This window comes from Staurois parvus, unplaced genomic scaffold (assembly GCF_062004578.1).
Source record: "Staurois parvus isolate SC_StPar_1 unplaced genomic scaffold, SC_StPar_1.0 ptg000134l, whole genome shotgun sequence".
In the NCBI taxonomy this organism is placed as follows: domain Eukaryota; kingdom Metazoa; phylum Chordata; class Amphibia; order Anura; family Ranidae; genus Staurois; species Staurois parvus.
Window position 1 is genome coordinate 2,264,399 of NW_028317930.1, and position 19,087 is coordinate 2,283,485.

The 19,087-nt window shown below is 46.2% G+C and overlaps 1 protein-coding gene across 1 annotated transcript in view; it reads right to left on the bottom strand.

The window, feature by feature from the left end:
* Positions 1-19,087, bottom strand: part of TBC1D16 (TBC1 domain family member 16) — a 527,005-nt gene that overhangs the window by 40,364 nt on the left and 467,554 nt on the right. Inside the window, exon 9 of the mRNA XM_089673068.1 lies at positions 16,122-16,268. Within this exon, the coding sequence (XP_089529194.1) occupies positions 16,122-16,268 (147 nt within the window). The remainder of the gene's footprint in view (positions 1-16,121; positions 16,269-19,087) is intronic.

Consider the following 19,087-nt stretch of genomic DNA (forward strand, 5'->3'; position numbering starts at 1 on the left):
GTGCACACAGTCCTCCACCCACACCGACGGGAACACCCTTGGACCTCGTTTTCTCTCACCTCTGCACCCTCCACAAACTCACAAACACCCCTTTCCCTCTCTCTGACCACAACCTCATTACGTTCTCCATCTCCCCATCCTCTAACACCTCCCCCCCCAAATGTCAAACCATCACCAGCCGTAAGCTCTGCAACCTGAACCCGGTCCCTCTCCACTCTGCAGCTGACCGTCTGTACGACAGTATTCTTCCACTGTCATGCCCTGACCTGGCCACTACTGCGTATAACGACTCACTGTCAGCTGCCTTAGACTCCTTAGCACCCCTAACCACACACAGCATTAGACCCCAACCGCTTCAACCTTCAACTAGAACGACCACACTAAAAATCTTAAACGACGCAGTCACACGCTGGAGTGATTATGGCACAAAACCAGATCCCCTCGAGCGTTCTCCCCCTACAAATCCGCCTTCCTCACCTACACCTCCTCCCTCCACGCCGCCAAACAAGCCTACTTCGTAACCCTCATCAACACCCTCTCCACCTGTCCTCGCCGGCTCTTCTCCACTTTCAACTCCCTACTCTCTCCCCCACCCAGTACCTCACTCACCGCTCACGAGATTGCCAATCATTTCCAAAACAAGATTGACACAATCCGTAAAGACATCGCCAATGCTCAATCTACCTTCCCACCTAGCTTCCCTCCCACAATAACCCCCTCAACTCTCCCCTCCTCTGACCTCGCAACCGCCCTGCCCCCCACCACACCTAGCATCCCGCACACTATAACCTCCCCAACACTCCGCTCCTTCAGCCTCCACTGAGGAGGTCACTAAGGTCTTCTCAGAAGCCCGCCTCACCACTTGCCCCCTTGACCCTGTCCCCACACAACTCCTCTGGTCACCCTCCTCCTCCATCCTACGCTCCCTCACCCACATCTTCAATCTCTCCCTCTCTACTGGCGCATTCCCCTCCCCCTTAAAGCACGCGCACATCACCCCCATACTCAAAAAACCCTCCCTGGACCCCACCGGCCTGAACAACCTTAGACCCATCTCCTTGCTGCCATTTACATCCAAGCTCCTTGAGCGCTTAGTCTACAATCGCCTAAGCTCCCACCTCACTGACAACAACCTCCTCGATCCACTACAGTCTGGCTTCCGTCCCCTACACTCCACTGAAACCGCCCTACTCAAAATCACTAATGACCTGCTAACTGCCAAAGCTAATGGCCACTACTCAGTCGTCCTACTAATCGACCTCTCCGCGGCCTTCGACACAGTTGACCACCCCCTCCTCCTTAATAAACTACACTCCCTTGGCATCAGAGACTCCGCTCTCTCCTGGCTCTCCTCCTATCTATCACAACGCTCCTTCAGCGTTACCTATAATGCTACCACCTCCCCCTCTCTGTTGGGGCTCCCCAAGGCTCTGTCCTTGGGCCCCTTCTCTTCTCCATCTACACCTCCTCCCTCGGCAAACTGATACACTCCCACGGCTTCAACTATCACCTCTACGCCGATGACTCACAAATTTTCCTCTCCACCCCTCACCTCACCCCTTCAGTCTCCGCCCGTATCACTCACCTACTGAACGACATATCAGACTGGATGTCGCTCCATTTCCTCAAATTGAACCTTTCCAAAACCGAGCTCCTAATTCCCCCCCCCCATCCTCTCCATCACGACCAACGCCACCATCAGTCCTACCCCGCAAGCCAAAGTCCTAGGTGTCACTCTAGACTCAAACCTGTCCTTCCAACCCCATGTCCTATCGCTGGCAAACTCATGCAGGCTGCACCTCCGCAACATCTCCAAAATACGTACGTTCCTAACCCCAGGCACTACTAAACAACTCGTTCACTCCCTTATTATCTCACGTCTGGACTACTGCAACTCCCTTCTCACCAGCCTACCCCAACACAGGCTATCCCGGCTTCAGTCTATCCTGAATTCAGTGGCTAGACTCATCCACCTTACCAACCGCTCCGCTTCTGCCACCCCCCTCTGTCATTCCCTCCACTGGCTTCCGATTGCCCAACGCATAAAATTCAAACTACTAACATTGACATACAAAGCCATTCATAACGCTGCCCCAAACTACCTCACCGACCTGATACCCAAATACCATCCAACCCGTACACTTCACTCCTCACAAGACCTCTTACTTTCTAGCTCCCTGGTCTCCACCTCCCACGCCCGACTGCAGGACTTCTCCAGGACTTCCTCCATCTTCTGGAACTCACTACCCTAATCCATCAGACTGTCACCTACCCTCCTCACTTTTAGGCGCACCCTGAAAACCCATCTCTTCAGGGAAGCCTACCCCACTCTCTCCTAACAGCCGATCTCCTCCACTCCATCCCCCACAGCCATTTCCTCCTGTACCACTATCCCCTCCCTTCTAGATTGTAAGCTCGAAAGAGCAGGGCCCTCCAACCCCTTGTGCATTGTTTTGTTACTGTATTGTCTCATGTACTGTCCCCCACTATAATGTACAGCGCTGAGCAAACCTTTTGGCGCCATTTAAATACTGTATAATAATAATAAAATCCTGATTATCTGAACCATGATAAACTTGTATAAATATTCAGAAAAATTTTTGAAATTTGAGTATTAAAAAATATTTTTTGTCTAACCCTAGAAATAGACCCAGGTTGAGGGGGTTCATTCAAGTCTTAAAAATAAATCGGTATTTAACCCCCAAAATGCTGATAATAAACATATTGAAGTGTCCAAGAACATGATTTTGAATGACTTGAATAACCTATCAGGAAAATAAAATGATCCTTTCTTTGTTAACAAGGGTATAGAGTCACTGGAAAATAAAAAGGAAGTTATTATTCGCCCTGCCGATGAGGAGGGGGAGCTTAGTGATTATGTGTAAGGTTTCTTAAAAAGAGGAAATAAACCGCCTATTGGAGGATAGAGACAAGTACCAGCTGCTTAATAAGAATCCTGTAGTGGAATATAAGGAAGAGCTACATACAGTTGTGTCCAAAATTATTCAACCCCCACTGAAATTGAGTGTTTTGGCCAGTTTGACATTGCTTTTGATCATTCAGTCATCTTGCTTACATTTACATTAAAGAGGCACTTGTAGGTCAGACAAATATAACATAACAGTTATAATGAAATAACCACAAATGTCTTTTCTGTGCTCACAGCATTATCAGTTTTATTCAACCCCCAAGTGACATTCAATCTTAGTACTTAGTACAGCATCCTTTTACAGTTATAACAGCTTTTAAACGTGAAGCATAGCTTGACACAAGTGTCTTGCAGCGATCTACGGGTATCTTCGCCCATTCTTCATGGGCAAAGGCCTCCAGTTCAGTCACATTCTTAGGCTTGCGCACTGCAACTGCTTTCTTTAAGTCCCACCAGAGGTTCTCAATCGGATTTAAGTCTGGTGACTGCGATGGCCACTCCAAAATGTTCCAGCCTTTCCTCTGCAACCATGCTCTAGTGGACTTGGAGGTATGCTTGGGATCATTGTCCTGTTGAAAGGTCCAACGTCTCCCAAGCCTCAGGTGTGTGACGGACTGCATCACGTTTCCATCCAATATCTCCTGGTACTGAAGAGAATTCATGGTACCTTGCACACGCTGAAGCTTCCCTGTACCTGCAGAAGCAAAACAGCCCCAAAGCATGATTGACCCTCCACCATGCTTCACAGTAGGCAAGGTGTTCTTTTCATCATAGGCCTTGTTCTTCCTCCTCCAAACATAGCGTTGATCCATGGGCCCAAACAGTTCTAATTTTGTTTCATCAGTCCACAGAACACTATCCCACAACTTTTGTGGTTTGTCCACATGGCTTTTGGCATACTGCAGTCGACTCTTCTTATTCTTTGGAGACAGCAAGGGGGTACGCCTGGGAGTTCTGGCACGGAGGCCTTCATTACGCAGTGTGCGTCTTATTGTCTGGGCTGAAACTTCTGTACCCACATCTGACAAATCTTTTCTCAGTTCCTCAGCAGTCACACGGGGACTTCTCTCCACTCTACGCTTCAGGTAGCGCACAGCAGTCGAAGTCAGCATCTTCTTTCTGCCACGACCAGGTAGCGTTTCAACAGTGCCCTTTGCCTTGAATTTGCGAATGATGCTTCCTAAGGTGTCTCTTGGTATGTTTAACATCTTTGCAATCTTCTTATAGCCATTGCCCTTCCTGTGAAGAGAAATCACCTCTTCTCTTGTCTTCCTGGACCATTCTCTTGCCTTCACCATGTTTGTAACCACACCAGTAAATGTCTAGAAGGAGCTGAGTATCACAGTCATTTTAAAGCTGCCTAATTGGTGCTTATTATGCTTGATTGCTGCTCGGTGACATCCACAGGTGTTTTCAATACCTGATGGAAAGCACCTGTATGAACCTCTGTTCTTCAGAGTGGTAGTCTTTAAGGGGTTGAATAATTGTGGCAATGAAGAAACCACATAAGAACCATTTACTACTGTATTACATAAACAATTGATGTCATTTTAGTTGCATTTGGGTAGTTACAACGTCCTTGTAGGATTTGATTCTGAATACAATTCCAAATGTACACTATAGTCCCTAAACCCCTTTACAGCATTGGGGGTTGAATAATTTTGGACACAACTGTAGGTCATAAACAAAAAAAGAGAAAAATCTTAAATAATAAAAAGGCACTTTTTCTTGATCCCTTGATCCTGTACATCACATACTTTCTGCCTAAGATCTATATAAACACTCTGAATCTTCTAGGCAGACAAATAGCTAATGATACAGATTCTGTTACTGCCTACCTAGGACAGTCTGGAGGAGTTTATGCAGAATCTTAATAGTCATGATAAAAATATAGCTTTGACTTGGAATATTGATTTTAATCACATGGTATTTCTTGATTTACAGATTTATAAAGAAAATGGTCATTTCAAAAAAAGAATTATTTTAAATCAACTGATCGTAACAGGCACATCCCTTTGGACAGTTGCCACCATGGCACGACAAGTACATCCCTTTGGACAGATGCCACCATAAAACCTGGTTATGCGAGAGCAATTTATTCAACTGAGGAGCTCTGAAGGAGAACTTTCTCTCCCAATCTCAGATCCTTGCTAGCAAACTTCAACAAAAAGGTTACAAAAAAGTGGTTAGAGATGGAGAAATCCAAAGGGTTAAAGTAATGGATAGGAGTTTCCTGATTTCTAACACTCAAGGTAAAATTAATAGTAATAACAATTAATTTAACCTGATTTGGGACTATAATATGCAATTTAGAAAGGTTGAAAGGATAAATATTAAGTATTGGAACATTTTAAAAAAGGATAGAGTTCTTGGTCCTGTTCTCCCTTCTCATCATCAATTCATTTATAGAAAGCACTTTCCCTGAGAGATGTCATTGCACCAGGGGTTCCTCCTATACATGCAGAGAATAGGATTTTTTCATACCTATCAGGTTTCATGTCTGTGGTCTCTGTACAGCCTGTAAAAACTCCAAAGTTAATATTAAGAAGTGTAAGGAATTTGTTTCTACAGTGACATTGCGAAATAAATGATCTTATCGTTTGTAGTTCATAGGGAGTGATGCAGGGGTGTTTCTGCCGCGGGCAAACAAGGCATCTGCCTTGGGCGGAATTTTTCAAGGGGCGGCTTCACCCCAAGGCAGAAGGGACCAGTGCTGTCACTGCAAAGGGCTGTGCTTGGGCGGGCGGCATGCTCCTGTGTGCTAGGGCGGGGGAGGGCGTGTTCGTGTGTTCGGGTGGGGGAGTGGGCTCAAGTGTGCTCGGGTGGTGAAGACAGGTGAGGAGACTGTCACGTACCTGATGGAAGACTGAATTGACGAGGTCAGCCTCACTTGTCTCACTAATCCTGAGCCTGCTGAGGTTGGAACAGAGGGCGTCTAAGAACCAGGGGGACAAGAGCGCCAGGGTTTTGCTTGTGGCTCTTGCAGATGATGACCTTGATAAGCAGGATATCCTCTGATTTGGGTACTGTGGAGATAGACCAGGCAGGTACAGTGGATTGCCAGATGCACAGCAGAGCCAGGTATGTAGCCAGGACACAGGACTGGAACGGAGTCGTAGGATAGCCAGGGTCATAAGAGTCGGGCAGCGCGGTACAGGATCAGGAGGAAATGCCAGAGTCAGGAACCGAGAGGGCAGGAGAGCACTCAGAGTCGGGTCAGGAACAAGCCGAGTCAGAACCAAAGGAAATCGCACAGGAAACAAGCAGGACACAAGGGGAGCTGAAGACCAGTTAGCACTGAATCGGCACCGAAGTGCTCTTTAAACAGCCCGCCCAGTGCCGACAGGCGCGCCTGGGTTCTAGTGCCTGCCAGTGCCATCATTGGTGACAGGCGCGCCTGCGTCCTAGTGCCCACCTGCCTGTATGCCTTGTCGGGATCCTGCGCAAGCGTAGATTCATGTGCGCGATCTTCTTGTTCCCTGACAGAGACAGGGAACCTGTCAGCCATGGGGCTGCCTGAATAGGAGAGGTGGCCAGGTGGCACATAGAGGACCATGCCTTTCTTGGTTCCTCTATGTGCCGACCGGCCGCCTCTCCTATCCATCTCCTGCATGCGGTCGGATCCTGTATGCTCCCCACGAGCCCAACCCTCCCCCCCAACTCCAGCGCTGTAGGGGATCTGTCAGCATATGCTGTCCCCATTGCTGACAGTTCCTCCCCCCCTCACACAAAGGGGAGAGGAGAGATAAAGCTGCCCCTCCTCCTCCCGCCCTCTCCTCCTGTGTCTCCCCCGCCCACACTCCACGCCAGCCTTGAGGCTTCTCCCCCCCCCTTCTCTTTCTCTCTGTATTCTATTTCTTTTCTTTCTCTCTGTCTCCCGTTCCTCTCCTTTCTTTCGCTCCTCTTTGTTTTCTCACTCTTTTTTTCTCTCTCTCTCTGTTTCTCTCTCTTTCTTTCTTTGTCTCCTGCTCCTCTCCTTTCTTTCCTTCCTTCTATACGTCTCTTTCTTTCTCTCTCTCTGTCTCCTTCTTTCCCTCCTTCCTTTTTTCTTTCTATAAGGCTCTCTCTGTCTCGTTTCTCTTCTTTCTTTCTCTCTATTTCTTTCTCTCTCTTTCCCTGCTTCTATACATCTCTTTTCTTTCTCTCTCTGTCTCCTATTTCCCTCCTTCCTTCCTTCTTTCTTTCTCTCCTTCTTTCCCTCCTTCCTTTGTTTCTTTTTATGCGTCTCTCTTTCTTCTTCTTTCATCTTTCTCTCTCTCTTTCTTTCCCTCTTTCTATATGTCACTCTTTTTCTCTCTCTATCTCCTGTTTCCCTCCTTCATTCTTTCTTTCCCTCCTCCATTCTTTCCCTCTTTACTTCTTTTCCTCCTTCCCTCCCTCCTTCTATACATCTTTCTCTCTCTCCCTCTGTCTCCTGTTTCCCTCCTTCCTTCTTTCTTTCCCTCCTTATTTCCCTCTTTCCTTCTTTCCCTCCCTCCTTTTTTTCTACAGTATATGTCTCTCTTTCTTTCTCTCTCACTTTCTGTCTCCTGTTTCTCTCCTTTCTTTCCCTCCTTTCTTTCTCTCTCACTCTCTTTCTGCTGTTTCCCTCCTTCCTTCCTTCTTTCGTTCCCTCTTCCTTCCTTTCTCTCCATCCTTTCCTTCTTCCTCTCTTTCCTTCCTTTCCCTCCTACAAAAGAAAATTAAAAAAAATATAAAAATGTAAATAAAAACCTACTGACATTAGTGGTGGAACTACCATGGTCGCAAAGGTTGCTCTTGCGACCGGGCCCTGGAGTTCCGCCACCGGGCTCCGAGGAAAGGGTCCCCGGGCTTTGGGCTGCTCAGTCCAAAGTGCCCATGCCTATTTTTTGTCCCAATCCGGGCCAGGCCATGCCCAATAAAGGGTACAACGTCTATGAAGATCTACAGATTCTACTCGTTTTACTAGGAGGTGCAGTATGTGAGTCTTCTCTGAGGTGCTGGATGTTTAAATATATTGGTGAAAGCTTGATGTAGACTAGAAAATTTTGGCAAGTGTGAAATTACTTCATTGTATTTTATATTGTGAATTAGTGGACATGGTGCCAGCACTGGGATGAGTCCTGTTAACTCTTTGAGTGGCTTCAAGGTCTAACGAGTTGTGCAGCACCCATCTAATGTGTGTAGGCAAACCAGTCATCCATAGTGCTTGGTATAGACCAGGCCTCTCCAGCTGGTTCATAGTCTCTGACCGTCTTTTGTATCCTGTCTGCAGTCTTTGACCGTCTCCTGTATCATGTCCGCAGTCTCTGACCGTCTCCTGTACTCCGTCCGCAGTCTCTGACCGTCTCCTGTACTCCGTCCACAGTCTCTGACCGTCTCCTGTACTCCGTCCGCAGTCTCTGACCGTCTCCTGTACCCCGTCCGCAGTCTCTGACCGTCTCCTGTACTCCGTCCGCAGTCTCTGACCGTCTCCTGTACTCCGTCTGCAGTCTCTGACCGTCTCCTGTACCCCGTCCGCAGTCTCTGACCGTCTCCTGTACCCCGTCCGCAGTCTCTGACCGTCTCCTGTACTCCGTCCGCAGTCTCTGACCGTCTCCTGTACTCCGTCCGCAGTCTCTGACCGTCTCCTGTACTCCGTCCGCAGTCTCTGACCGTCTCCTGTACTCCGTCCTCAGTCTCTGACCGTCTCCTGTACTATCTCCGCAGTCTCTGACTGTCTCCTGTACTATCTCCACAGTCTCTGACCTTCTCCTGTATCCGGTCCACAGTCTCTGACCATTCCCTGTATCCTGTCCACAGTCTCAGACCATCTCCTGTAGTATGTCAGCAGACCCTGATCATCTCCTGTATCCTGTCTTCAGTCTCTGACCATCTCCTGTATCCTGTCCACAGTCTATGACTGTCTCCTGTATCCTGTCCGCAGTCTCTGACGAAGAGGTGAAGAGGTGGGTCCTAAACAGGATGGGGTGGGACACATTTAGATTGGGGGGCACTATTTTAGTCTTGCCTAGGGCAGCACAAAACCAAAATACACCACTGGAGTGATGTACATGTTGGAGTGTGAATGTGGTCTCCAAAATGTCGGTAGAATTATTATTATTTTTACACAGGATTTATATAGCTCCAACAGTTTGCTCAGCGCTTTACAATATAACGGGAGACAATACAGCAACAATACAGTTCAATACAAGAGGGAAAGGAGGGCACTGCTCCTTGGAGCTTCCAATCTAGGAGGGAGGAGCTAGTGGTACAAAAGGTAGTAACCGTGGGGGATGGACTGGTTGAAAAAGTAGAAGATTCCAGTATTAGCTGAGGGCAGGATAGGCTTCCCTGAAGAGATGGGTTTTTCAGAGATGGCCTAAAAGTGAGCAGAGTAGGCGATAGTCTGATAAATTGGGGTAGAGAGTTCCAGAGGACGGGGGAAGCTCTGGAGAAGTCCTGGAGATGAGCATGGGAGGAGGAGACAAGGGAGCTAAAGAGTAGGAGGTCTTGTGAGGAGCGTAGAGTACGGTTTGGGTGATATTTAGAGACAAGATCAGTGATGTAATTTGGGGCAGAGTTATAAATTGCTTTATACGTTATTGTTAATGTTTTGAATTTTATCCGTTGGGCAACGGGAAGCCAGTGGAGGGATTGGCAGAGAGGGGTGGCAGATACCGAACGGTTAGTAAGGTGGATGAGTCTGGCAGCAGCATTCATGATAGACTGAAGAGGGGATAGCCTGCGATGTGGTAGGCCAATGAGGAGGGAGTTACGATAGTCAAGGCGAGATATAACCAGGGGGTGAATAAGTTGCTTTGTGGTTTCCGTGGTTAGGAACGGGTGTATCTTGGAGATGTTGCGGAGGTGCAGTCTACAAGATTTGGACAGTGATTGGATTTGGGGGTGAAAGGACAGATGGAAGTCTAGGATTACACCTAGTACCCTGGCATGAGGGGAGGGACTGATGATTGTGTTATTGATCTTGATGGAGAAGTCAGGGGAGGGGGCACGGGCTGGGGGGAATACTAAGAGCTCAGTTTTGGAAAGGTTGAGTTTGAAGAAGTGGAGTGACATCCATGTCGATATGTCACTTAGTAGGTTAGTAATGCGAGAGGAGACTGAAGGGGTGAGGTGAGGGGTAGAAAGATAGATTTGTGTGTCATCAGCATAGAGATGGTACTTAAAGCCATGGGAGTTTCTCAAGTGACCAAGGGAGGAGGTGTAGATGGAGAAGAGAAGGGGTCCAAGGACAGAACCTTGAGGGACCCCTACAGAAAGAGGGAGTGAAGAGGCAGCGTTATAAGTAACACTGAAGGAGCACTGCGATAGGTAGGAGGAGAACCAGGAGAGAGCAGAGTCTCTGAGGCCAAGAGAGTGGAGTTTTTTTTGAGGAGGGGATGGTCAACCATATCAAAAGCCGCTGAGAGGTCGAGTAGTAAGGGTACGGAGTAGTGGCCATTGGTTTTAGCAGTTAGTAGATCATTAGTGAGTTTTAGTAGGGCAGTTTCAGTGGAGTGTAGTGAGCGAAAGCCAGACTGTAAAGGGTCAAGAAGGTTGTTGTCGGTGAGGTGGGAGCTCAGGCGATTGTAGACTAAGCGTTCTAGGAGTTTAGAGGTAAATGGCAGCAGGGAGATGGGTCTTAAGTTGTTCAGGTTGGTAGGGTCCAGGGAGGGCTTTTTAAGTATGGGAGTGATGTGCGCATACTTTAGAGGGGAGGGGAAGGCACCAGTAGAGAGGGAAAGATTGAAGATGTGAGTGAGGGAATATAGGATGGAAGAAGAGGGTGACCGTAGTAGTTGTGAGGGGACAGGATCCAAAGGGCAAGTGGTGACACGGGCTTCTGAGAAAACCTTAGTGACCTCTTCGGTAGTGGCAAGGGCAAAAGAGGAAAGTGTTGAGGGAGGTTTAGTATAAGGTATGCTAAGTGGGATGAATGTCTGTGCAGTGGCGATGCCCCTACGAATTTCGTCAATCTTGTTTTTGAAATGATTTGCAATCTCATGAGCAGTGAGTGAGGTACTGGGTGGGGGTGGAGGTGGAGAAAGTAGAGAGTTAAAAGTAGAGAAGAGATGACGAGGACTGGATGAAAAGGTATTAATAAGAGTGACAAAGTAGGCTTGTTTGGCAGCATGAAGGGAGGACTTGTATGTTGAGAGAGCAGATTTATATAGGGTGAATGCTTGTTAAGATTTGGTTTTATGCCACAATCGCTCCAGCGCACGACTATGTCGTCTAAGTTTTCTGGTGTGGTCAGTCTGCCAAAATTGTAACGGTCGTGGCCTGATGCTTCGTGTTGTTAGAGGAGCAAGTGAGTCTAATGCGGATGAAAGCAAACTGTTAAAGACAGCAGTGGCCAAGTCAGGGCAGGACAGGAGAGAGATTCTGTCAGAGTTGGTCAGTTGCAGAGTGGAAAGGAGCAGGGTTCAAGTTGTGAAGGTTTCTGCGGGTAATTGTTTGCTGCTTGGAGGGATAGGTGTTTGAAGACGAGGAGACTGTGAAGGTGATGAGATTGTGATCAGAGAGAGGAAAGGGGTTGTTTGTGAGGTTGTAGGGAGTGCAAAGATGGGAGAAAACAAGGTCTAATGTATTCCCATCAGAGTGAGTGGAGGACTGTATACATTGTGCTAATGCAAAAGATGAGGTTATGTTGAAGAGTTGGGATGTAGTCGGGTTGTTGACATTAATAGGGATTGTTAAATCTCCGAGAATGATAGCGGGTAGTTCAGAGGAGAGAAAGTAGGGTAGTCAGGCAGAGAAATCATCAAGAAAGTGGGACACAGGTCCAGGAGGCCAATAGATCACTGCAATCCTCAGAAAAATGGAAGAAAACAGCTGGATGCAGTGAGTCTCGAAAGAAGAGAAGGATAGAAAGGGAGGGTTAGGGAGGACTTGAAAGGTGCTCAGTGGGGATAGAAGCAAACCAACTCCACCTCCTTTCCGACCACTGGATCTGGGTGAGTGCGTCCAGAGAAAGCCTCCATAGGAAAGTGCTGCAGGAGAAGCAGAATCTGCTGCTTGAAGCCAGGTTTCTGTAATTGCTAGTAAGTTAAGGGAGCGGGAGACAAAAAGGTCATGGACAGAGGTGAGCTTATTACAGAGAGAGCGGGCATTCCAGAGCGCACATGAAAAAGCGAGGGTGGTTTTTGGGAGCACGGGGACCGATATTAAATTGAGGGGATTGCGGCTATTCCAGGAAGAAAGAGGATGTCTGGAGTGGGGGTGAGATAGTGGAGGACCAGGGTTTGGGGAGATATCCCTGGAGGTTAGGAGAAGAAGAAGAATGAGGAAAGTAAGATGAGAGCAGGATGTACACGAGTGCACATGCCTTCCAGCCCTAGTGTTTGGGTCAGCAGGAGAGTGAAGTATCAGCAGGAGGTGATGAGAGCAGTAGTAGGAAGATGGTAGCAGTGAGGGTGAGATGTACAAGTTTTGGGGTGGAGCAGAGGGATAAAGAAGTGAGATTTTGGGAACGCAGGAAAGTAATATGAAAAGGAGGAGTAGAGGGGACATATTAAAAGGTACATGGAGTGGGACTCAGACTTGTAAGAGATGTTTCCCAGGGTGTTTGCTTGCAGTCTGTCCAGCATGCAGGAGAGTTTCTTGTTGTTGTATCTTCCTGCTGCTTGAATTATCCTGCTTTAGTTCAACCGCTGTGTTTAACTGCGTCTTAGCACTCCATCAACGCAGCACTCACGCAAAAGCAGCACCCCATCTGTGACTGTCCCCCTGATCTGTGACCTCCCCCCATGAGCTGATCTAAATTTATAGAGAGATGGTCAAATGAGCACTGATCTCCACCCCAATTAGAAACTGATAAAGATCACATGAATAGGGGGGGATGTTTCTCAAACACACACCAGACACAGGCTACAGTCATAAAAAGGGTGCAACTAGTAGTGAGAACTAATTGACAGACAAAAATATATATACACTATTTGTTCTGAAATTAGGAGTCTATGCGTTGTAGTTAAGAGTGGAGTGGAGAGGAGATAGCAGCATTAGAACATCCAGATCCCTTTAGGTAAGTTTAGGAAAGCATGTTAATAACAAAAAAGGGGTTAAAACCCACAGTGTTTCTAAATACTTTAGGATTTTCCACCAAAGGACCCATGGTGTTTAAAATTTTGGTGTATCGAGAAAGTCAATCGACATTGGAGGGGGTAAGTTCATTCAACAACTCAGTCGTAGAGAATCCTTTTGGACTTATGAGACCAAAGTACTCATACCCACAGGCTTGAATTTCTAGACTGACCTGAATTGTTTTATTTCTGATTGATAATATGTTTATGAATTTTGTGATTTTTATGCTAATGATTTTTAACATTGTAAAAGATAGCCGTGGATCTTTTTGATCTTTTATGGTCATTTGTTTATTAAATTTGTCCTTCAGGACTGTATAATGTAGGTGTCCCCATTGCGGAGTGGGTACATTTCTATATCCTGGGTCACCTTTGATTACTTCCAGTCCACTTGGAAATCTGGGATATTTCACCATCGATCCAGCACCCCTACTTTTTTTAGAATCAACTGTGCCTTTAGTTCTCCTTATCAGCATTGAACATGCCAGCAGCCCTTCATCAATCAGCACCCACCACCCCTCTCTAACCACCCAACAAGTCTGCTTATTCCCCCCACCTCTCCCCCCTTTCCTAGCCTGGCGGTCTGTATTCCAGCTTCCTGGGGACCCCACACCATTTTTTTGGCAAGGGGTTCCCTTTATAATCCATACCAGACCGAAGAGCCTGGTATACATTTTGGGGGGAAAACCCATTTATTTTTCTTGGTTTTTTTTGGCATGAGGTCCCCTTCAAAATCCATACCGCACCCGAAGGGCCTTATAAGGATTGGGGGGGACCCCACACTTTTTTTTATTTTTCTGCTGTCATCAGGAAATCCCCGCAGGGATGACTAATCATTGTAAGGATGCCAGCAGGTGCAGGCAAAAATGCATTCCAGTGTGTTTTTTAAGTGGTTTTGTGGAGTTCCAGTACCGTTCAGAACAGAAAATATGCAGCATATTCCAATTTTTTGACTGCACTGGTGTGAACTATGCCATGGAAACTTATATAAACTACTGTCCATGCATTTTTGATGCAGAAAACCAGCCCTTAGAAATAGGCATCTTTGCTTTAAATACTACATTTATATTTATTTATTATTTATTTCAAGTACTTATATAGCGCCGTCAATTTACGCAGCGCTTTACATATCTATTGTACATTCACATCAGTCCCTAACTGTCAAGGGGTTTACAATCTAAGGTTCCTAACTTACATGCATACATACACATACAAGAGCCAATTTAGACAGGATCCAATTAACCTACCAGCATGTCTTTGGAGTGTGGGAGGAAACCAGAGTACCCGGAGGAAACCCACGCAGGGACAGGGAGAACATGCAAACTATCTGTCTTTAGTAAGCCCTAGAAAAACATTCTACCACAGATTATATTAAGTCATATACATTAACTCTTTATTAATATCCTAACCATAACAATTCCTTTCCAACATACACTGCTCAAAAAAATGAAAGGAACACTTTGAAAGCACAACAGGGAAAAGTATCATACTGAATATCTATACTGATATGGACTGGGTAATGTGTTAGGAACGTAAGGATGCCCCATCTTTTGATGGAAATTAAAATTATAAACCTACAGAGGACTGAATTCAAAGACACCTTGAAAATCAAAGTGAAAAAATGATGCAGCAGGTTAGTCCATTTTGCTGAAATTTCATTGCAGCAACTCAAAATGATACTCAGTAGTTTGTATGGCCCCCACGTGCTTGTATGCATGCCTAACAACATCGGGGCATGCTACTTATGAGATGACGCATGGGGGTTTATTTACTAAAGCTGGAGAGTCCAAAATCAGACTCCCTTCTGCATAGAAACCAATCAGCTTCTAACCTCAGCTTGTTCAATGAAACTTTGGCAATGAAACCTGGAAGCTGATTGGTTTCTATGCAGAAGGGAGTCTGATTTTGGACTCTCCAGCTTTAGTAAATAAACCCCATGGAGTCCTGGGGTATTTCCTCCCAGATCTGGACCAGGGCATCAATGAGCTCCTGGACAGTCTGAGGTGCAACCTGGTGGCATTGGATGGACTGAAACATGATATCCCAGAGGTGTTCTATTGGATTAAGGTCAGGCGAGCATAGGGGCTATTTAATGGTATCAATTCCTTCATCCTACAGGAACTGTCTGCATAAACAGTGGGTCAAAGGATTTTATCCCCATACCTAATGGCAGTCAGGGTGCTATGGTCTAGCCTGTAGAGGATCTGTGCATCCCTCCATGGATATGCCTCCCCAGACCATCACTGACCCACCACTAAAACGGTCATGCTGAACGATGTTACAGACAGCATAACGTTCTCCATGGCTTCTCCAGACCCTTTCATGTCTGTCACATGTGCTCAGGGTGAACCTGCTCTCATTTGTGAAAAGCACAGGGCGCCAGTGGTGAACCTGCCAATTCAGGTGTTCAATGGCAAATGCCAATCGAGCTCTATGGTGAAGGGCAGTGAGCACAGGGCCTACTAGAGGACGTCGGGCCCTCAGGTCACCCTTATGAAGTCTGTTTCTGATTGTTTGGTCATAGACATTCACACCAGTGAACCATTTTGTAGGGCTCTGGCAGTGCTCATCCTGTTCCTCCTTGCACAAAAAAGCAGGTCCTGCTGATTGGTTAACTAACTTCCACAGCCCTGTCCAGCTCTCCTAGAGTAACTGCTTGTCTCCTGGAATCTCCTCCATGCTCTTGAGACTGTGCTGAGAGACACAGCAAATCTTCTAGCAATGGCACGCATTGATGTGCCATCCTGGAGGAGTTGGACTGCCTGTGCAACCTCTGTAGGTTCCAGGTATCGCCTCATGCTACCAGTAGTGACACTGACTCTAGCCAAATGCAAAACTAGTGAAAACCAGTCAGAAAAGATGAGTAGGGAAAACATTTCAGTGGCCGCCACATGTAAAGCCATTCCTGTTTTGGGGGTCATCTCATTGTTGCCCATCTACTGCGTCTGTTAATTTCATGAAACTGAAGTGGACAATTCAGCTTCATGAAAATTTAATGAAGCTGAAACTGATTAATAACCCCCTCTGCTACTTAAGTGACCAGATCAATATCTCAGGAGTTTAATTGACTTGATGCTATACTCTGATTAAAAAATGTTCTTTAATTTTTTTGAGCAATGTATTTATGTCCCATTACACCACAAACATGCACAGTTCTTCATACTTGCCTTTTTAAGAACCAGATCTCCATTCATATGCATGGCCAAGTTACTGAAATGCAGTAACATCTGGTCTGTTGGCAACTGCTGCTCGATGACATCATCTCCATACAGAACAATAATTGCAACACAAAGGAAAAGGTGGAAATAATCTGTCTAAAGGAAATAGAAAAATGGCACAAAAATCAAAATTAGAATTTTCTTAAAGAAGGCAGCAATACTTATAGGCAAGATAGCTAGACATATATGGCTTCTTTTAAAGAGTAACTCCACTTTTGTTGAGAAAAAAAACATTCCCCTCTGAGTGATCTAGTGTGTACATGGCACGGATTTTAACAAACATTGTTTCACATACTTTCCTTTATTATTTGTTATTATGAAGAAAGACCGGTTTGTTTATCTTTGTCCACGTGCAAAGTAAATGTAGATGGGAGTTGTCAAGAGAACAAGAGAGCACACAGAGACAGATTGCACGGAACCCAACGTGCTTTTATTGGGGAGGTTTTTGGGGCACAGACAACAGTTCCGTTAGTCCATAGGTCCACACCAGACACAGCAACACAGTACAGTTCTCTGGAAGGCAATAGGGAACAACAGGGGTATTGTAATCCACAGGGTTAATCCACACAGGAGGCTCCGGACAGGGAAGGGTTAAGTCCAGACAGATTCACAGAGAGCAAGGGGTTAAGTTCAGGCAGGGGATAGATCCAGCCAGGCAGATTCACGAGGACAGCAGAAGATTCCTCCACAGTGCAGGTATTCCAGGCAGCACAGACAGTCCGGGAGATGATGAGGAGGACGGGGGATGGTCAGATGAGAGAAGCTGGCACTCAGCACAGCCTTCTCTCACACACGCAGCCAGGAGAACACATGAGGTGTTTCCTTGCTCTCTCTTAAGTATAGAGCTATGTGCCTTGTTGGTAACCGGATACTTCCTGTCAGGTTACCATGGCAACGGGCCCTGTCTCCCAGGTCTCCAGACCTGCCCAGGGAGCCCAGGAATTTGTGCATGAGGGGAAAGGGAGGAGGGGGCCTGTTTGTGGATTCCTTCAGCAGGAGGCCAGACTGCAAGCCAGGGGGGTGAAGGGCTTCTGAGGGCTGCCTGTGTCAGGGACACGGAGGACTAGAAGTCCCAGCATGGATGGGACAGAAGAGTGAGGGGCTGCTGAGGAGTGGGGGGTGGCAGCCAGCAAACCTGGAGGATGGAGAAGGAAGGACCAGCTCCGTGACAGGAGTGGTTTTAGAATTATCAATCAGATGCTGCACTAGCATGGTACTAATGAGGAAGGTGGAAGGGTCTGCAGCCCTTTGGACAGGATTTCCCTTTGGATGTATCTTAGTCTGACTTGTATCTTAGTGCAGACTTCTGGAAAAATCAGTAGGCCAATCACACAAGCAGGAAATCACATTTCTGGGAGTCGTTCTTTACACCTCCAGGTTGCCATATTGCATTGTATTTTACAGAAAACGACAGCAGGAAAGGTATTTTTTAATACCATTAAATTACAATGTGAGTTGTGGTATACACAATTGTATATTCTAGGGAAGCATTGATACCTCTTTTTTTACTAACCGATACCAATTACTGAAATCTTTGCGGTGCAATTTGAGCCCATACAAAATTAATGGACTCAAATCACACTGCAAAGAATCACGTGATTTGAACAAAGATCCTGTGTGAACCCAGGCTGAAGTCACTATGACATGCCTGGGTTCACACAGAAGCAGTGGGAGAAACTGCATGTTATTCAGACAGGAATTGCATCACATTCTTGTTCAAATCACAAGTGATTCTTTACAGTGAAATTTGAGTCTATTCATTTCATAAGGACTCAAATTGCACCGCAAATGTATCAATTTTAGGTGTCAAGGCAGTTGCACGAGTACAAGTACCCATGCAAATGCTTAGTATTGGCACCTGTACCGATATTAATGCAACCCTAGTATAGTATAGTTTTTTACCTTCATGCACTCTATGCACCAAGGTAAAAAACCCTTCTGTGTACAGCAGCCCCACAGCCCCCCTCCCCCCTTCAACACCTACCTGAGCCAAATGTCAATCCAGTGATGTGCATGAGAGCCTCAGTCAATCACACCAGTGAACCAATGAGCAGAGAGTGAGGGGGGCGAGGCCGAGCTGCATCTGTGTGTAAATGGACACACAGAGCAGTGGCTCAGGTGCCCCCATAGCAAACTGCTTGCTATGGGGGCACTTGGCAAGAGGAGCACCAACGGGGGACCCAGGAAGAGAAGGATCTGGGCTGCTCTGTGCAAAACCACTGCATACAGCAGGTAAGTATGACATGTTTGTTATTTTAAAAAATGCCTTTACTTTAAAGTGGGGAAAAAGAAAGGTCAAAAGCAAGAACAAACAATACCATGAAAGTGTATCTAAAGACAAACACATTATTTTAGCTGTGGACAGAGTGGTGAAGGGTTAGAACTTTTCTGTCTACCTGCTAGAGAGTCAGCCTCTCTGTGTGCAAAGGACCATTGTCAACAAGACTGAAAGTGATTGAGATCCAAAATTTTTGAGATGCCACCAGAATAGGAGAATAGTAAAAATCTTCCAAGAAGAACACGTTTATTCTGGTCACAACTGCCCATGATTGTACTTCCCAAACATTAGAGAGATTTTTGCTTAAGATATGCTTTGTTGATTGTTTTCTGCTTGAGCAATTCCATAATCTCTGGCCACCAATCACAATATTAAAAGGTTGACTGGTATGACTCCAAAAAAGCCCTCTGCCAGCTGCTTAAAGTGTCATTAAACCCATATCATAAAAACCAGCAATAGATGCTGTCCATATGCTGTCCATACTCACTCATTCACTATGAAATTATTTTTCTGTATTTTGCAAAAAACCTGATTGATCCTATTGTTTTCTATCTTCCCACATCCTCAGTGCAGCTGGGGATTTTGCAGAGCAGTGTTTGTAACTACCGTACATGCTCAGTTTTCCCAAGAGAGTCTC